The sequence below is a fragment of the Lytechinus pictus genome, chromosome 5 (genome assembly GCF_037042905.1).
Source record: "Lytechinus pictus isolate F3 Inbred chromosome 5, Lp3.0, whole genome shotgun sequence".
Lineage (NCBI taxonomy): Eukaryota > Metazoa > Echinodermata > Echinoidea > Temnopleuroida > Toxopneustidae > Lytechinus > Lytechinus pictus.
In genome coordinates, this window is record NC_087249.1 from 9,589,467 (window position 1) to 9,605,672 (window position 16,206).

Sequence of the window (16,206 nt, forward strand, 5' to 3'; positions counted from 1 at the left end):
TTGATTGTAAGTTTGCACTTCGGCAAATCAATTTGCTGCAAAACAGAGTCACCGACCGTTAATGATTTGGATTTTCTTAGCATTAAAAGGTCTTAACCAGAATTTATTTGTGGTTGCAAATTTGCATTTGGTAGATAAATTTTTACCACAGCAAATCTATTCATATGCTGCAAGACAGAAACTAGTAATGATTTGCACTTATTTATGAGTTGACTTGTAATTATTTGCAAGTATTTTACTATGCCCTGTTAGACATTTTCACTTTAATAGTAAATGTATTCAGTGATATTTTTTTGTTTGACATGACGGGGGGGGGGGGGGATATGATGCTGCGGCCACTTTGGGCATATTTGCCCCATCTACTAAAATAATTTCCTAAATATTCAGAGCATCAAGTAAATATGAAAATTTTTATTTTAAAAATATCTTTACACACTAATCACTTGATGGTATTTTTCATTTTTGCTGTATTAATGACAAGTATGTTGCATTATGGTGAAGATACCATTTCCTTGTGCTAAAGTGTTTGTGGATGATTTTATCAATTTGGTCTAGCTCTTGATTTACAGCATTTTGATTGAAAAAAAAAAAGGAAATCGTTGAAAAAAAAAGAACAGTTCCATTTTACGTGGTGAACATGAAGGCATTTTCTGGGGTGCCCACTATTCACATATTCACCGCCCGGGATCCGGGCCTGTAAGTTATGCACCTTGTTGACCTGTTCTATCGATAAATGTCAACACAGTGGGGATGAGTTTCCTACAGTGTATAACAATTATCAGCATCTGATACTAAGCACCACATTTAGATGCTTCTTGACAACAAAAATGCAATCGAAGATTGGATATCAACTTTGATCAAAATTTAGCAATTGCAGGTTAAAGGGGAAGTTCACCCCGACAAAAGGTTTATTGTAAAAATAGCAGAAAAAATAATAAAAAATATTGCCGAAGGTTTGAGAAAAATCCATCAAAGAATAGAAAATTTATTAGAATTTTAATTGTTTGATTTGTGACATCATATGCAAGCAGTTTTCTTACATATTGTATGGTAAAAAAAATCCATGAAATGATATTTTCTCAGAAAATTGTAAATGGTTTTTACTTGTTCCTTCAGTATATCAATAGAAAATTTGATATTTATGCATTTTATGTTACATAACATATGGGGCAGCTGCTTTATGACGTCACAAATCCAAAACTTAAAATTCTAATAATAGTCTTTAATGGATTTTCCTCAAAACTTCACCAATATTTTATTTTTATTTTTGGTAAACTCCGGTGTAACTCATGAAACATCCTTGGAGTGTAGTGTAGTGGTTTCATGGTACACTGTATTCTTTTTGTGGGCATATGTCCTGAAAAGGACTAGCCAAACTCGACGTTTCAACTAGTACCATGAAACCACTAGACTCTGACTCTTCTTAACCATGGAAACCTTCAGAAGATAATCATGGGTCCCGTCTTACAAAGAGTTAAGATTGATCCAATCAATCTCAACTGTATAGAAATCCATCCATGTACCATAATTTTTGTACAGGAAATTTGCACAATCTCCTCAGTAAACATGGAATCACACTGAATCTTCAAGAGAACCGTGAATATACATCATATCTAGAAAATATTCTGAATAAATTTGCATTTTTTATGTTGACGTTGCTGGCCATCCATAGTTTTGGTTGATTGGATCAATCGCAACTCTGTAAGACGGGGCCCTGGAGTGTGTCATTTTCATATATGCTGCTTGTGAAGGACTCGATGAAAGGCTGAATGTGGTAATTCAAATGAGTTTCTGAATCATATAATGATGCGAAAATTCATTATGTTCTCATTGTTCGAGTTTTACACATTGGTAAAGAGTGCCTTTCTTTTGCCACAAGCATTTGAATATATGTTTAAACCCAAAATATTAAGAGAATGGGACTCGTATTTATTTTTGCACTCCATATTCCAATCGTTAATAAGATTATGAAGAGCTTTACTGATGCTACCTTGGTCAGGTTCTTAATGAAAGTGTCATTCAGTGATTTGTAAATGTCAAAAAATTGGATGAACATATGAAAACCATTTTTCTCTTTATCTCTTTCTGTTCTCTCTTTCATCTTTCTATTCTCTCCATCTCTCTTTCATATCTTTCTACTCTCTCAATCTCTCCTTCATATCTTTCTACTCTCGATCTCTCCTTCATATCTTTCTACTCTCCCCATCTCTCTTTCATATCTTTATATTCTCTCAATCTCTCCATCAAATCTTTATATTCTCTCAATCTCTCCTTCATATCTTTCTGCTCTATCAGTCTACTTCATATCTTTCTACTCGCCAATCTCTCTTTCTACTTTCCCAGTCTCTCTTTCATATCTTCCTACTCTCCTAATCTCTCATCTTCTTTCTCTAGCTCTTTGCTCATCTCCAGCCCTCCATCTATCTCCCTCTCGTCACTATCTCCCCCTCTCTCAATCTAACCCCCCAATGAAAATGATAAATACATCTCAAAGTGAATTTACTTCAAAATATCCATTCATTTAAATAGGCACATGTGACCTTCCTTCATAAACTTGCATTTAAAAAAATATCTAAAAAATGGATTTAAAATTTACATAGCTCACTGCATCATGATAATAAATATAAATACAATATCCTTAATTTAGTACACAAGGGTACGTAACTGGCTGTCTTGAAATTACACAATACCAATAGAACTTTGAAAAAACCTGAAAGGGTATTTTGTAGGATTATACCAAAATGCTCCTTTGATGTTGATATATACATATACTTCACAGAAATTATGAGAGAAAATGAAATTTTTGAGGGACATTTTTCTTTCTGTCAATTTCTGTTTCTAATGTATTTTTACTTTTTCCTCAAGCAGAAGCTAATTTGCGGATCCTGTACCATATTCCACAGATGCAAAATTATGTCACAGATTTAAAACCATCTTTTCCAGGGTTCCATTTCAAGTTGATATAAAATGTAACCTAAAAATAAATTCAAATACGATGTTAAAAGAATGGGTACTGCTTGAATATCTAGAAGTAGAAAGGAGAATGAATGCATTTACACAGCCCATGCAACCGATAAGGAAACCTAAATAGGACTGGGATCTGTGAAGATGCATGCTTTCAAAAGTAAGGGAAGGGGTTTGACAGAATATTTGACCTAAAACCATGGTTCCAATGAACTCCTTTTACGAATTCAGGCCTTGGGGAAAGTTCACAGTGCCCCCTGTTCACTGTTCAATTTTGACACTGAAAAAATTATATTTTACATTTTGGGTCCATGTGTCCCAGTCACTCAGACATGCTTTGAATATCTCAATGAATGAGATATGAGGGAGTTTTCACAACCGCTACACAGACACTTTCTGGAACGTAGAGAATCTATTGTCAAATGCCCTTCATGACAATGGAGTCTTTGTCGAGAGCTGGTGAAACGAGACGGCAGCTTCGTCGGTGACTCTGGACAAAGGACATATTTGTGACTTTGTCATCTCTAAAACATCGGATGAAATTGCTGTTTCGATTCACCGACCCTTGAAAGACTTCATTGTGATTTTACTTGCATCGTAGGATTCATTCCGCATCACTGAGCTAAACTCGCTTATTACAAAATAGCAAAACCCGACAACTCTAAAATGCTTACTTCAAATTGCAAGGAGAATGATACTCCATGGGACGATAAAAATGTACCAAATTGAAGCGATATAAAAACTGAACATACTTAAGGCACTCCACCAACTTGCAATAACATTAATACTTCTTTTCCAAGCAAAATTTACAGATATGCCTAATAATAAAATCATTTAAAATCGGAAAGACTAAAAAAATCCTCTCATGATTCACAAATGAAAGAAATCAGAGCAAAAATATACAAAAACAGCATTTTATAGATAACATCAATAACACATTAATATCATTGTGCTTTTGAAAGTACTGTAATTTTTATGAATCTAATTTTGTAAATCGAATTAAGAAACATTGCAGTAAGAGTTTTTTTTTAGTTTAAAAATGAAAGGCTCTTGAATACAAGCTGTTCTTTTCATGAGTTCTTAAAGGACAAGTCCGACCCCCCCAAAGTTTTTATTTATATGAAACAGAAAAATCCACCAAGCGTAACACTGAAAATTTCATCAAAATTGGAAGTAAAAAAAGAAAGTTTAATATGACTATTTCAAATTTCACTTAATTTCACACTGGTCAGTATGCTAATGAGGGAATGATCATTGATGACATCACCCACTCACTATTTCGATTGTATTTTATTATATGAAATATAAATTATTCTAATTTTCCTTTCATTGCCTGTGAAAAAAAGTCTATTTCTCTCTGGACATGTGGATGTACCATTGTTTTAAGATTTTATGGTTCAGACAAGGAGGCCCTAATTGTCAAATTCGTTAAAATTGAAATATTGTATAATCGAAACAATGAAAAACAAAAGAAATGGTGAGGGACATAATCAACTCTCTTACTTGCATATCACCGAGTTGCGCATGTAACTGTTTTATGGAAAAAAATGCATTATTTCAAATGTCATAACTCACTTATATTACATCCGATTTTGATGAAAATTTCAGCGTTATGCTGGTTTGATTTTTCCTTATTAATTCAAATCCATATTTTTCTGAGGTGGACTTGACCTTTAAAGATATTGATCCTTACAAGTTTTAACTAAATTATTGTGAACCATCTCTGTGAAGACCATCTTGGGATAAATTGCCACATTTGCTATTCAGTATCATATATACACAATAATAATGTAAAAGTTACTCTGGACATAATACAATGAAACGTGCTTGTGATGCAGATAAGATGCTATTTAGCACAACTGGAAAAAAATAAATAGATAAAAGCTTTAATATTCATGCAGCTGTTTGCTTTAGAAATATAAATTGCCCTAATTTGTGCATAATTGATATCAACAGGATTTTATTTCAGAGAAATGTTCGGACCCGGTTACATGAAACCTACAATCAATTTTACAGTTAAGTCTATGATACAAACATTACAAGCAATTACAAATATTGATTGCATATCTTTATGAGACAGGACCCTGATGCGATTATCAAGGAGCCATTTATTCTGTGTATATAAAGTGATTAAATGATGAGTTTGATATATTTAGGTATAGTTTATTTACGTATGTATTAAGAAAGATACAATCTCTGTTATAAAAAATGTCTAATGACACAAAATATGTAAAATATCTGGTATTCATCCATATTATGTCAAGAAAAAAAGGTGTGAATACTTTTATTTCTTGTTCAAGGTGTCAGAGCTATGGGTTCGATATTTGATAAGTTCTAGAAAATAAATTTATAATGAATTGGTTATACTTAATACACATTACAGGCATATTACAATAATTATGATTGACATTATTGTTGTTTTAACTGAAAGTACACTTATTCAAGAAAAGGTGACTGTTTTACTTATTTCTGCACAATCTCTTTTTTTTCCTTGTCTTTTTTGGCCATAATTTTCCAGGGATGAATGAAATACAGATCTTTCTTCTCATGAACATTTCTCTCAATGAATAAACACAATTTTTCATTACAATACAAGCAAAAGTGTCGAAGAAGACTGGTAAGGTTAACTGCATAGTTCAATGTCAAAAACATGATTGGATATATAAAGGATGTAGAAAAGCAGGTTTTTTCAAGCAGCATATGAAAGGTTAAAATGTAACATCAGATACACATGACGTCGTTGAGGAAAAAGATTGCTGTTTTCTTGGTGAACTCTGATTTAATTTAAGACACGGATTACACCTAACTCTGTGCTAACATTACGGGAAGCTGAAAAAAAGTCCCAACTTGCAGACACTTGTTTTTCTTATTACAATTCACCGGGCTCTTTTCTCATTATTTAATGGTATAATGATTTATCATTTCCAGACAGATATTCATACTTTGTGTGCCAATTAAATATAGCATCTAAATGTTCAGTAACTATACTGTTAAAGATCAGTTTCAAATAAACCAGATATTAAGACCACAGTTTTAAGATAAACAGGAGTTAAGATTACAAACTTTTTAGGTTTAAATATGACAGGCCATTCATGCCATTGTTTCTTCTCAACAGTGCTGACATATGCCTCATGGTGAAATGTGGGGGTGTCATGGTTTAGTGATTATGACTCTCGTCTTTTAATCTGAGGGACGTGGGTCCGTTTCCCAGCCATTACGTGTTTTCCTTCACCAAGAAATTTACCCACATTGTGCTGCACTCAACCCAGGTGAGGTAAATGGGTACCCAGTAGGAAGAAATTCCTTGAATGCTCCAGCGCATGTAGGCATAACGGCTATAGCCGGGGTAATAAAATAATCATGTGAAGCCTAGGTAGCCAAGCTAAAGACGAGGTAATAATCATAGCAGGGCCCACTGGGAGAACAGTTTTTGGAACTGAAGTGGCTACCCTGGGTAAAAACTGGGTAAAAACATGTTATTATTCATCATTATTATTATAAAAAAATTAATAGTATCTCATAATCTGCCTATATATCTCTGAACAGTACACTCTTGAAGAAAGTGAATACCGAATCCATTAGCTAATTTAATTTGGACATGGGTCGTCACGCTCCAGTAAGTAACTGGTTAAATTAGCACATCCATTGTGGGCTTGACAATGGCAAGAACAGCCTGTCATATTTAATCCAACATCAATCAATCTTCAGAGGCATTGCAGGATAATCAAAAGTGAGTCTCAAAATCGATTGCAAGTCTTGCATTTGTTAGCAAAATCAATTGCAAGTCTTGCATTTGATTGCAAAATCAATTGCAAGTCTTGCATTTGATTGCAAAATCAATTGCAATTCTTGCATTTGATTGCAAAATCAATTACAAGTCTTGCATTTGATTGCAAAATCAATTGCAAGTCTTGCATTTGATTGCAAATTCAATTGCAAGTCTTGCATTTGATTGCAAAATCAACCTTGAATCGCTGCATCTGCCTCTTGCAATTAATACTGATCTCACCCTTTCCAAATTTGAAATAGTTTGGTGATCGATTGAAAATGAAACTTGTTGCACTACCTGCTTTAATTTGATATGGGGCCAGTTTCATAAAGAAGTACAACTGTTGTAACTTTGCTATTATGGCAACTACCATGGTAACAGGGCTCAGCAGCCAATCACAATCAAGGTTACCATGGTAGTTACAATAATGACAAAGTTACAACAGTTGTAACTCTTTATGAAACGGGCCCCAGATGTCCCCAACCCTAGCTTTCCTCATAGTCGGCAAAATATATATTCTGATGAACTCCTCAAGAAAGTCCATAGCAGTGGCAGAATACTATTTCAAGGGCCATATTGTTTTTGCACGATAGTCGGCCCATCACAACTATGGTATTGAGTGTGGATCTGTGTATGGCGTGCCATGTGTCCCATAAAGGCCATAAACTCAGTTTAGCTCAGAAAAACTCATCATTGGATCAGAGCTCTGTCAGTAGATTGCGATTGTGGCCATCAGATCGGCTCACTCGAAGTATCTCGGAAGTGGTGATACTCATCCTTTTTCCGCTAAATGATATATTGAAAGAAAGAAAGCATCACAATTAAGAAGAGTATGACAAAATACAGTGAAGGCACTGTAAATGTAATCAACTAATTAAATATCAAAAGGGGAGAAGTTGCCTAAACTACCTTAATAATTCCCATCAGTTAAAAGCATGATGTAAATTTTCTGAATTAACAGAAGTAGAAAATAATTCATGTGGAAAATTGAGTTTTTTTAGGTAAGAGGTTAGACCTGGGCCCTGTTGCATAAAAGTATATTATATAATAACTTTGCCATTCGATGGTAACTACCATAGACACAATACAATGCTAAGTAGCCAATCAGAATCAAGGATTCCATGAAAGATACCACTGACTGGCAGAGTTACTATTACGATAACTTTTCTGCAACAGGCCCCTATTTAGTGACATCACAGTAGGCCTACTAAATGCAACAATGCAAAGCAAACAGAGGCATGTTCACATCCAATATGCCTTGGTTATGTACTCAAATGTGATAACCATTCAATTTTGCAAAGTTTAAACTCATCCTAATTCCTGAATTTTACTTGTCTAATAATTTACGTTCACCTGAAAGTATACCTGATGTGTGTTTCATAAAACTGCTCATAAGTTGCAAGCAAGTAAGCAACTTTAAGTTACTGTTGATCATTTCTTAGGAACTAAGTCAGTATCAATGAAAAATTTGGTAATATACCTCAAGAAGGGATCGCCAGCGGCCAGTCGTTTGTAACGTCGCTCGAAACTTTTGAACAGCTTTATGAAACACCCATCCGAGCCCCATTATAATAATCGTAGGGTGGTAGAACCAATTAGTTGTAGGGTGGACTTTTTAATCTTAAATAACATTGATCATCAAAGCAATACAATTAAACTGTAAGATTAGTCACTAAGCTTTGTGTTACAGGCTCCAGTTTTTCCTTGATGGTAAAGAAATTGAATGCTCTTTCTGAAAAAGCATTAAAAACATGCTGCTTTTCAACATGCACTCATCGGAGTAAAATTGCATGAATAAACAGAACGTTAGAACGAAGCAATATATCATACGATTTAAAAGACAATGAACGCTAAGCGACGAGCTGTGATTGGCTGTCAAGGTAAACAAATTAGTCTTAGTAAAAAGCTGTTCATTGAAGCAAAGCAACTAAAATATCAAGGGTTCTTACACACTCCTTCTGGAGGCACAGTTGCTTTGCTTTAACAGCTGTTTACTAAGCCTAATTTGTTTACCTTGACAGCCAATCACAGCTTGTTGTTTAACGTCCATTGTTTATTTCGGTTCTATTAAAAATTGTTTCGTTCTAGCATTCTGTTCATTCTTGCGATTTTACTTCAATGAGTGCATGTTGAAAAGCTCGAGTATGGCTATTTTTAATGCTATTTTCCGATTCTGCAGTACCAATCATGTATTTATGAATGCTCTTTAGACAATAACTTAGTAGATTCACTAAGTTTCATTTTGAATCCAAAACTAATCATAAAAATATAAGGTGTCTTCAAAACATTTAATATGAAGACAAAGAAAATGATTGCAGAGTGAACTCTGTTAAGCAACAAATACATGTATGTAAAATGCTTTTTATCATAAGTAATATTCTGATAACAAAGAAATTAGTTGCAAATATTATTTTTTAATCCATGCATTTCTTCACTCGACTATAACTGGATTATTCAGAGCAAATAAAGTAACAAATTTCAAACCAAACATTTTTTTTACAATGACTATATAAAATAATGGGTACATGCAGTTAATATGGTAATATTCAAATATCATTAATTACTCAACTGCTGAAAATAAATATCTGCTTGAATATTGGAAAATGTCTAAATACAGAGCGAAGGGCATTAAAATTATAAGTTGGATTTATACAATATAACATGGATTTCATAAAATGGACAAATGGCTATAAAAGCATAAACAAGTTTTGAACATGACATTATTGGGGGGTTAAATAGGATTAATTTAATAGCGATAATGGGAATATTATTATACTGCTGTTGATATATAAACTTCCATTCAAACAGTCCTGCATTCAAATGTGGTTATAAAATGTAATTCAAATCATGTGTATGAAAATATGTGATAATTCATTTGTAACATACTGGAAATTTGTGGTATTATGAAAATATATGTTAACCATTATGAATTGGATCACAGTCAGGATAATAAAAGCATGGGAATAGGTGAGTGATTTTGTACTGGTGGGAAAAATTGGAATTAACATATGAACTTTGCATATAGGTATGAAATATGTAAATATATATATATAAAATGACAGATTACATAATAGCTTGTGTATTGAGAGTTGTAAATCAAAGGCAGGAGATTAAAAGTAAATAAATTATTAAATACTTGCCCCCCTCCCCCCCAAAAAAAAATCAATATGGAATGATTAGAAATTATTTGAATATATGTTGGAAAAAATGTCACAATGTCTGACCAAGATGTTATTTGTGTACTGACAGTGCATGACCTCGCACTGAGAGGATATATAAATGTAGGTATGTAAAAGTGTATCAGAAGCTATGTCAAGGAGAGGGGTGTTGTAGGGTGGGGTAAGGGGAATGCAAACTAGGAGTGGAGGAAAATTTCACCATGTTAATAACATCTATTCAAACGGACGGATGATCATTCCTTCAAATAATAGTACATGCTTTTAGGCAACGTAGAAAGTGGTTGAATTAACAAAAAAGACATATTTGATAGCTGACATCCTCTCCTTTTGACAAGCTAGCATCCATAATATAAATGGTACTATTCTCAGACCCTGAATCTTTCCAAATTCATTTGGTACATATAATAAACATTAAGTGTATATATAATAGTATATTATTATTAGAGCCTTTGTAATGTTTTGCTGCTAACTCCACAAAGTTACTTACCCGCCTCCTTTGACTACAACAGGGGGAGGATGCTTAACATCAGGGATGAAATCCGGTTTCTGTCCACCACTGACTCGACCTTTATTCCGAGAAGTGGGAGGATACTCATGGCTACCCTTCCCGATATCGGTCCCTGCTGGTTGCCGTGACGATGGACCCTGCCCTTCATAGTTACTATGACTGGATCGGACCGATCGATTGCTGCTCCTCGCTCCTTGGCCGAGTTTGTCAAGTTCATTCAGGAGTTCACTCACAGCTAGGATATCAACACCGGAATGAAGGCGTCCACCGGCAGCGGGATGCAGTCCGTTCCGTAGCGGTAGTTGGTGGCTACCCGTGCTTATGTTAGAGTTATAGCTGCTGCGTTGCTCAAGCCCACCGTTTGGAATTTGTAAATGTTTGACAGAACCATCTGATCCACGAGGCCTGGATTGGTCGCCTTGCAATGAGATTTGCTTGTCGCCCAAGGGACGGGAGCGAGGGAAGGGTTTTTGATGATTGGTAGAGGAAGATGATGATGATGATGGTGGAAGCATAGAAGTTTTGGGATGATTGTTTTTTGGAGCAGAGTTAGGAGCAAAGTTCGATGATGGATGTCCTTGCTTGGAGACGGGGTGATGCTGCGGAATGGAAGAATGCGGTGGTTGCTGGGCGTGTCCCTGGTGGTAGGCGTTGCCCGCCTGGCTGGGGTTATTTCTGAGAGGTGGAGGGGCGTTTGTTTGGACGGGTCTTGGCTTCAACCTGGCGAAGAGTTGAAGAGGAAGTGAAAGAAGAACAGAAATGATGTACAGATGAGAAATGAATGGAAAGGCATGCATTGCTATGGTTGCTAAACAAACACAATATTTGTATGTCTATACAGTCGAAGGAAGAGAGAATGAAGGAACACATGAAACATGGATCATGTTCAGAATGAAAGTTCCAGTGAAAAAAAAAACAAGACAAAAACAAATGAACATGAATGAATGAGGAAGACTGGGATTAAATATTAGTGCCTTTTCAAAACATACACCTTTTACAAACAGCATTATTACATTCCAATGCAATATGTAGTTAAACTGGTAAAATGAGAATATAAAGGATCATTAGGATATATATCAAACAAAAATATGATTTCCACACATGCACTGGATTAGATACAATTGTTATGCATGACCATGTTCCGTCTATTACCTCTCCGTTTTTGGCGTACGAGGGGGTGCTATTTTAACGAGATATCACACTTTGTGAGGATACCTTTGTTATTTTCTGAGCTGCAATAAAAGAAATAATGATTTCAAATATAATACAATGATGGGAAGTAAAATGAATTGGCAACTTCCAAAATAAAGAAATATATATCACTATAATAGTAATACAAATATATCAAAGACTTGATTTTTCTTAAATCTCATTTCCAGCATGTTTATTGAAAAATGAACAATAATGAAAATATGTTGGAAAGAGCTACTCAAACATTTGTATAAATTTTTTTTTTATAAATCATGGAAAATTAAGTTTACATAGTTCCCGAGTCAAATCTAATAAAAATATAGAAGCAATACTTTTTATAAAAGCAGACAATAATATGCTGCAGGAATTGAAACTATAAATCCCCCAAAATGCTGTAAACTGTAGCAATTTGTTCTTAATATATTAAATTAATATTTTATTGATATTTTTAAAAGATAATATCTTGCAGAAATTAAAGTGGGGTTTCTTTGTTCTTAGACATCATATGAGAGAAAAAGCCTTGAGTTTTACCTTGTGTTATAAGTAGTAGGCTCTTCTTGCTCAAAGCCCGAGTCTTCTCTCGTGTGATGTATGCCAGGTCTTACGGAAGATGCAGGGTTGGGTCTGATGGGGTTGCCATTGGCAACAGGAGCATGGGAAGACGTGTATCCAGGGGGCGGGGCATATGTGGATGGGTGTGGCTGGTCGGCATGAAACTGCATTGACCCTGTCGATGTTTGTGGTTCAGAATAAGGCATGGGAGGCTGCTTATGGTAGAGATAAAAAGACCACGAGAGAGAGAGAAAAAAGGTGCAAAGATGAAGTTTGGTCATCGTCATAAGATTAAATTAAGGAAGAAACTGTGTAAAAGTGTTTGGCAAATGTGGATAGTAATGCATGAAAATCATTAAAAAAAATATATCATCAACATTATACTGATCCTCACATACATCCACTTGGTCTACTAGCAGATGGTCTAATCCTGAGACCGTCTAACCATATCACGGCTAAACCCACTTGCTCTACAATCAATTTGGTCCAACCATCACTTGGCCTAAACTGTCATCTCATTTCCAATTAGTCTACTTATTTAATACTTTGTACTTTGATTTAATTTCAAGTTTTATTCATCAACAGTTCACCTAATCATATAAACTAAGTTAGAACAAGTGGATATAAGGCCATATTGGTATGGCCCAACTGAAAATAAGGCTAAATAAATCATAAATGGGCTAAATGGCAATTAGACCAAATGGCTGGTAGATGAACCAGTGGTGCACACAAATTAGACCACGTATGATGAGACCTAATGGAAAGTAGACAAAATGGGTATAGATCAGGGCCCTATCTTACAAAGAGTTGCGATTGTACCAATCAATCGTAACCATGGAAAGCCAGCAACATCAACATCTAAAATACATGTTTCTTCAAAATATTTTCTAGATATATGTATATTCATACATTCACTGTCTTCTTGTCAATTAAGTATGCTTCACTTTGTTTTCATAGAACATTGTGCAAATTTCCTTTAAAAAAACTATGACATTGATGGATTTCCATATACTTGGGGTTGATCAGATCAATCGTAACTCTTTGTAAGACTGGGCCGAAATGACTATTTACCTTGGTAGTTTGATCATGTGCTTACCTTTTGTTGGTTTATTGCACTATCATACTGGTCGGCTTCGGATTGCTGTTGATGGCTGAACATCCCCTGGCCTCTCTGAGCGAGAAGATAACTTGGTATATCATCTCTTCCTTCTCCTCCTCCTCTATTTGCCTCTGCCCTAGAGGGCCTCCCATTGGCATTTACCTGGATAACGAAATAAGGGCTTTTTTTTTAAAGGAATAATAAAAGAAACCGGAAAATCTGAGAGAGATCCGAGCATGCTTTACAGGATTGAACAGCATGGACAAAGTTTGTCCTTGGGGTCACCATGAGTCGTGAACGACTAAATGCACCTAACATCACACTCTAACGTAATATAGTCGATACCATGCTAGAATTGATGTATGGCATTTTATCACGATTCAGTCTATGTTTATTTTCTTGTACTACCGCCCTGAAAGATTATTTTGAGTTACCTGGTCTTGTTGTCTTTTGTGTCTTCTTCTGCCACTCCGCTGATCATCGCTCTCATACGTCGACGTCGGTCTCGTCGGACGACCTTCGCCTCCTGTTCCAGATTGAACAAGGTCAAAGGCCATTGGGTATCTGTTCTGCCGGCTTCTATGTGGGCCCGGATCTGTCTTGCGGGTGGCCGTAGAGCGCACACTTCCTTGAGCAGAATGCATACTCTCTGTTCTGTAAGCAAAAAATATAAAAAATGAATTAACCCCTGAATTGAGATCATTTTAGTTCATTGTACTGAATGAATCTTACGAAACAAAATAAAAATCATGAAATGACAATTTCCTGAATTTCAAGTCTCATTTTTTTGTAAACATGTTTGCAAAACATTTTTTGTATACATTAAATAAGGCCAAAATTGTGGGGAATAAGAATATTTGAAATGTGTGATCCTTACAAAAACATGCAAGTTATATAGGCCCTATTAACAAATTTTATAAGTAGAATGTAACATCATGCCTGTAAAGTTTCATCAGTCAGATCATAAACTTATACTTTTCTCTCCCATGCATCCAAATCTGTGTAATTTGAAACCCTGTTTACAAAGACCAACTGCCTGTAAAGACAATTTTAGACTTCCTTGAAGCAGTATCATTTTTTTGTATTTTGTTCATTTTCATTACAGCAAGCCCCACCAATCTACCCTTTTTCGAATCTCAGGTCAACCTTTGGAATATATATATATATATATATATATATATATACACGGCGTTAAAGTGATTTCATGTGAATAACTTTGTTCACTTTATAACAGACTATGATACTGTAGATAAATGTCAAAATGAACATCAATAATCTATACTGGAAAGATATACATCATAAATGATGTATTTCTAAGGAACAAAAGATGAGAATGGAAGCTAGCTTACTCATCGGGATAGTCTCCTCTGCTTCTCCTGTAGACATTACTGGATGGACGTGACCTCTGACGGGTAGGGGAATGGGATACCCTGATAGCAACGCCATCATCAGTACTGAATCAGAGAGAGAGAGAGAGATAGAAAGAATATATTTTAAGGGCATATTCATGTTATTCATTTCATTTTTATTTGATTTGCTTTCTGGGAACGCAATCATAATAGTGAAGATCAGTACATTTTTTTTCTCTCTATTCAATAAAACCCACTAAACTCTACTAACCCCTTATAAATCTGAAAGAAATTTCAAAATATAGAATTGAAAATGTTAAGTTATATTAACATAGCATTGGGAAATATAAATACATGAATATGGATATGTTAAAAAGAGAGATATCAAAATGACACTGAGTGTGTTATTTGTAAAACATCCATCAAAATAACTTTGTCATCCCATTTCTATCTCATATACACAGTGTTGTTTTTTTATGGACAAAGTCAATATACTACATGCACACTGTTACAAGACTCGGGGCCCCACTGCATAAAAAGTTACCATTATGGTAACTTTGCCATCCAATGGTAAATTGTCTGGAATCCGTGATTATGATTGGTTGGTAGTCAGCGTTACCATGGTAGTTACCATTGGATGGCAAAGTTACCAGAATAGTAACTTTTATGCAACAGGGCCCAGGTCTATTTGTCCAATGCGCGATCGGGGGAGCATTTCAAGGAAGGACTTGTCAGACGTTTTATTCAACAAGTCCTGATTTATTTGACAGTTACCTTAGCAACACTGCTTCTCAGCCAATCAAAACCAACGAAAGTTGTCGGATCTGACATCTTGAGTCCGTTGCAGAAAGAGTTGCATGTAAACGCAAGTCAAAAAATCAATCGCAAGTCCCAAATGCGCGCTGTTGATTGGTAGAAAATCAAGTTACGCATGATTTTTAGAGTTGCGATTGATTGCAACTCTTTCTGCAACGGGCCCCTTGTCGGATAAAAACATTGATGAAACGCTCCCCTGAAAATCAAAATGTATTCAATTCGAATCAAACGACGGTGTATACTCACACTACTTTTGTGTAGGGTATATCTAGAGGATCCAACTCTGTAGAAGGCTCTTGAAGACCAAGCTGGATGTGTTTCCGCAATTCAGTAGAAGCTTTGATGTCCTCAATTTGTCTGTTTTACAAAGCAAATTTTACGATAATAAATGATAAATGAGATAAGTGTGGAGGCAAGACACCTCTAAATTTCGTAGTAGAAGATCGTTTTATAGATGTTATTGTAACAATTTGTGTACATGGTGAAAATATAAAAGATTAGACATGGTTTATTTGTCGGGAAATTTGATAAAATATTAAGCTTTTCTGCAAAGAATTATTGCGCAATGGTTACTGTAAAATGAAAATGCATTTTTCTTTCAAATTAGCAATATCAATATTCCATTACTTCGACACAAGAAGAACGGCAACGAATGCAATTATTTGTTAAATCAATATACACAGAAAATACAGATGCATTCACAAAGTCATCCATGAAGGATGCCTTTGAATCTTTCAACATTTTACGATTCAAAGACTATTTAACAATATTGAAGTGTT

General features: G+C 35.1%; 1 protein-coding gene across 1 annotated transcript in view; it reads right to left on the bottom strand.

Moving 5' to 3' along the window:
- Window positions 1-2,494: 2,494 nt before the first annotated feature.
- The window catches only part of LOC129262456 (band 4.1-like protein 4A), a 41,171-nt gene continuing 27,459 nt past the window's right edge, over window positions 2,495-16,206 (bottom strand). The window contains exons 13-19 of the mRNA XM_064099319.1: window positions 15,674-15,784; window positions 14,612-14,716; window positions 13,697-13,916; window positions 13,260-13,424; window positions 12,143-12,375; window positions 10,400-11,140; window positions 2,495-7,519 (exon numbers count right to left, since the gene is read on the bottom strand). Coding sequence (XP_063955389.1) covers window positions 7,432-7,519; window positions 10,400-11,140; window positions 12,143-12,375; window positions 13,260-13,424; window positions 13,697-13,916; window positions 14,612-14,716; window positions 15,674-15,784 — 1,663 coding nt within the window. The 3' untranslated portion in view covers window positions 2,495-7,431. The remainder of the gene's footprint in view (window positions 7,520-10,399; window positions 11,141-12,142; window positions 12,376-13,259; window positions 13,425-13,696; window positions 13,917-14,611; window positions 14,717-15,673; window positions 15,785-16,206) is intronic.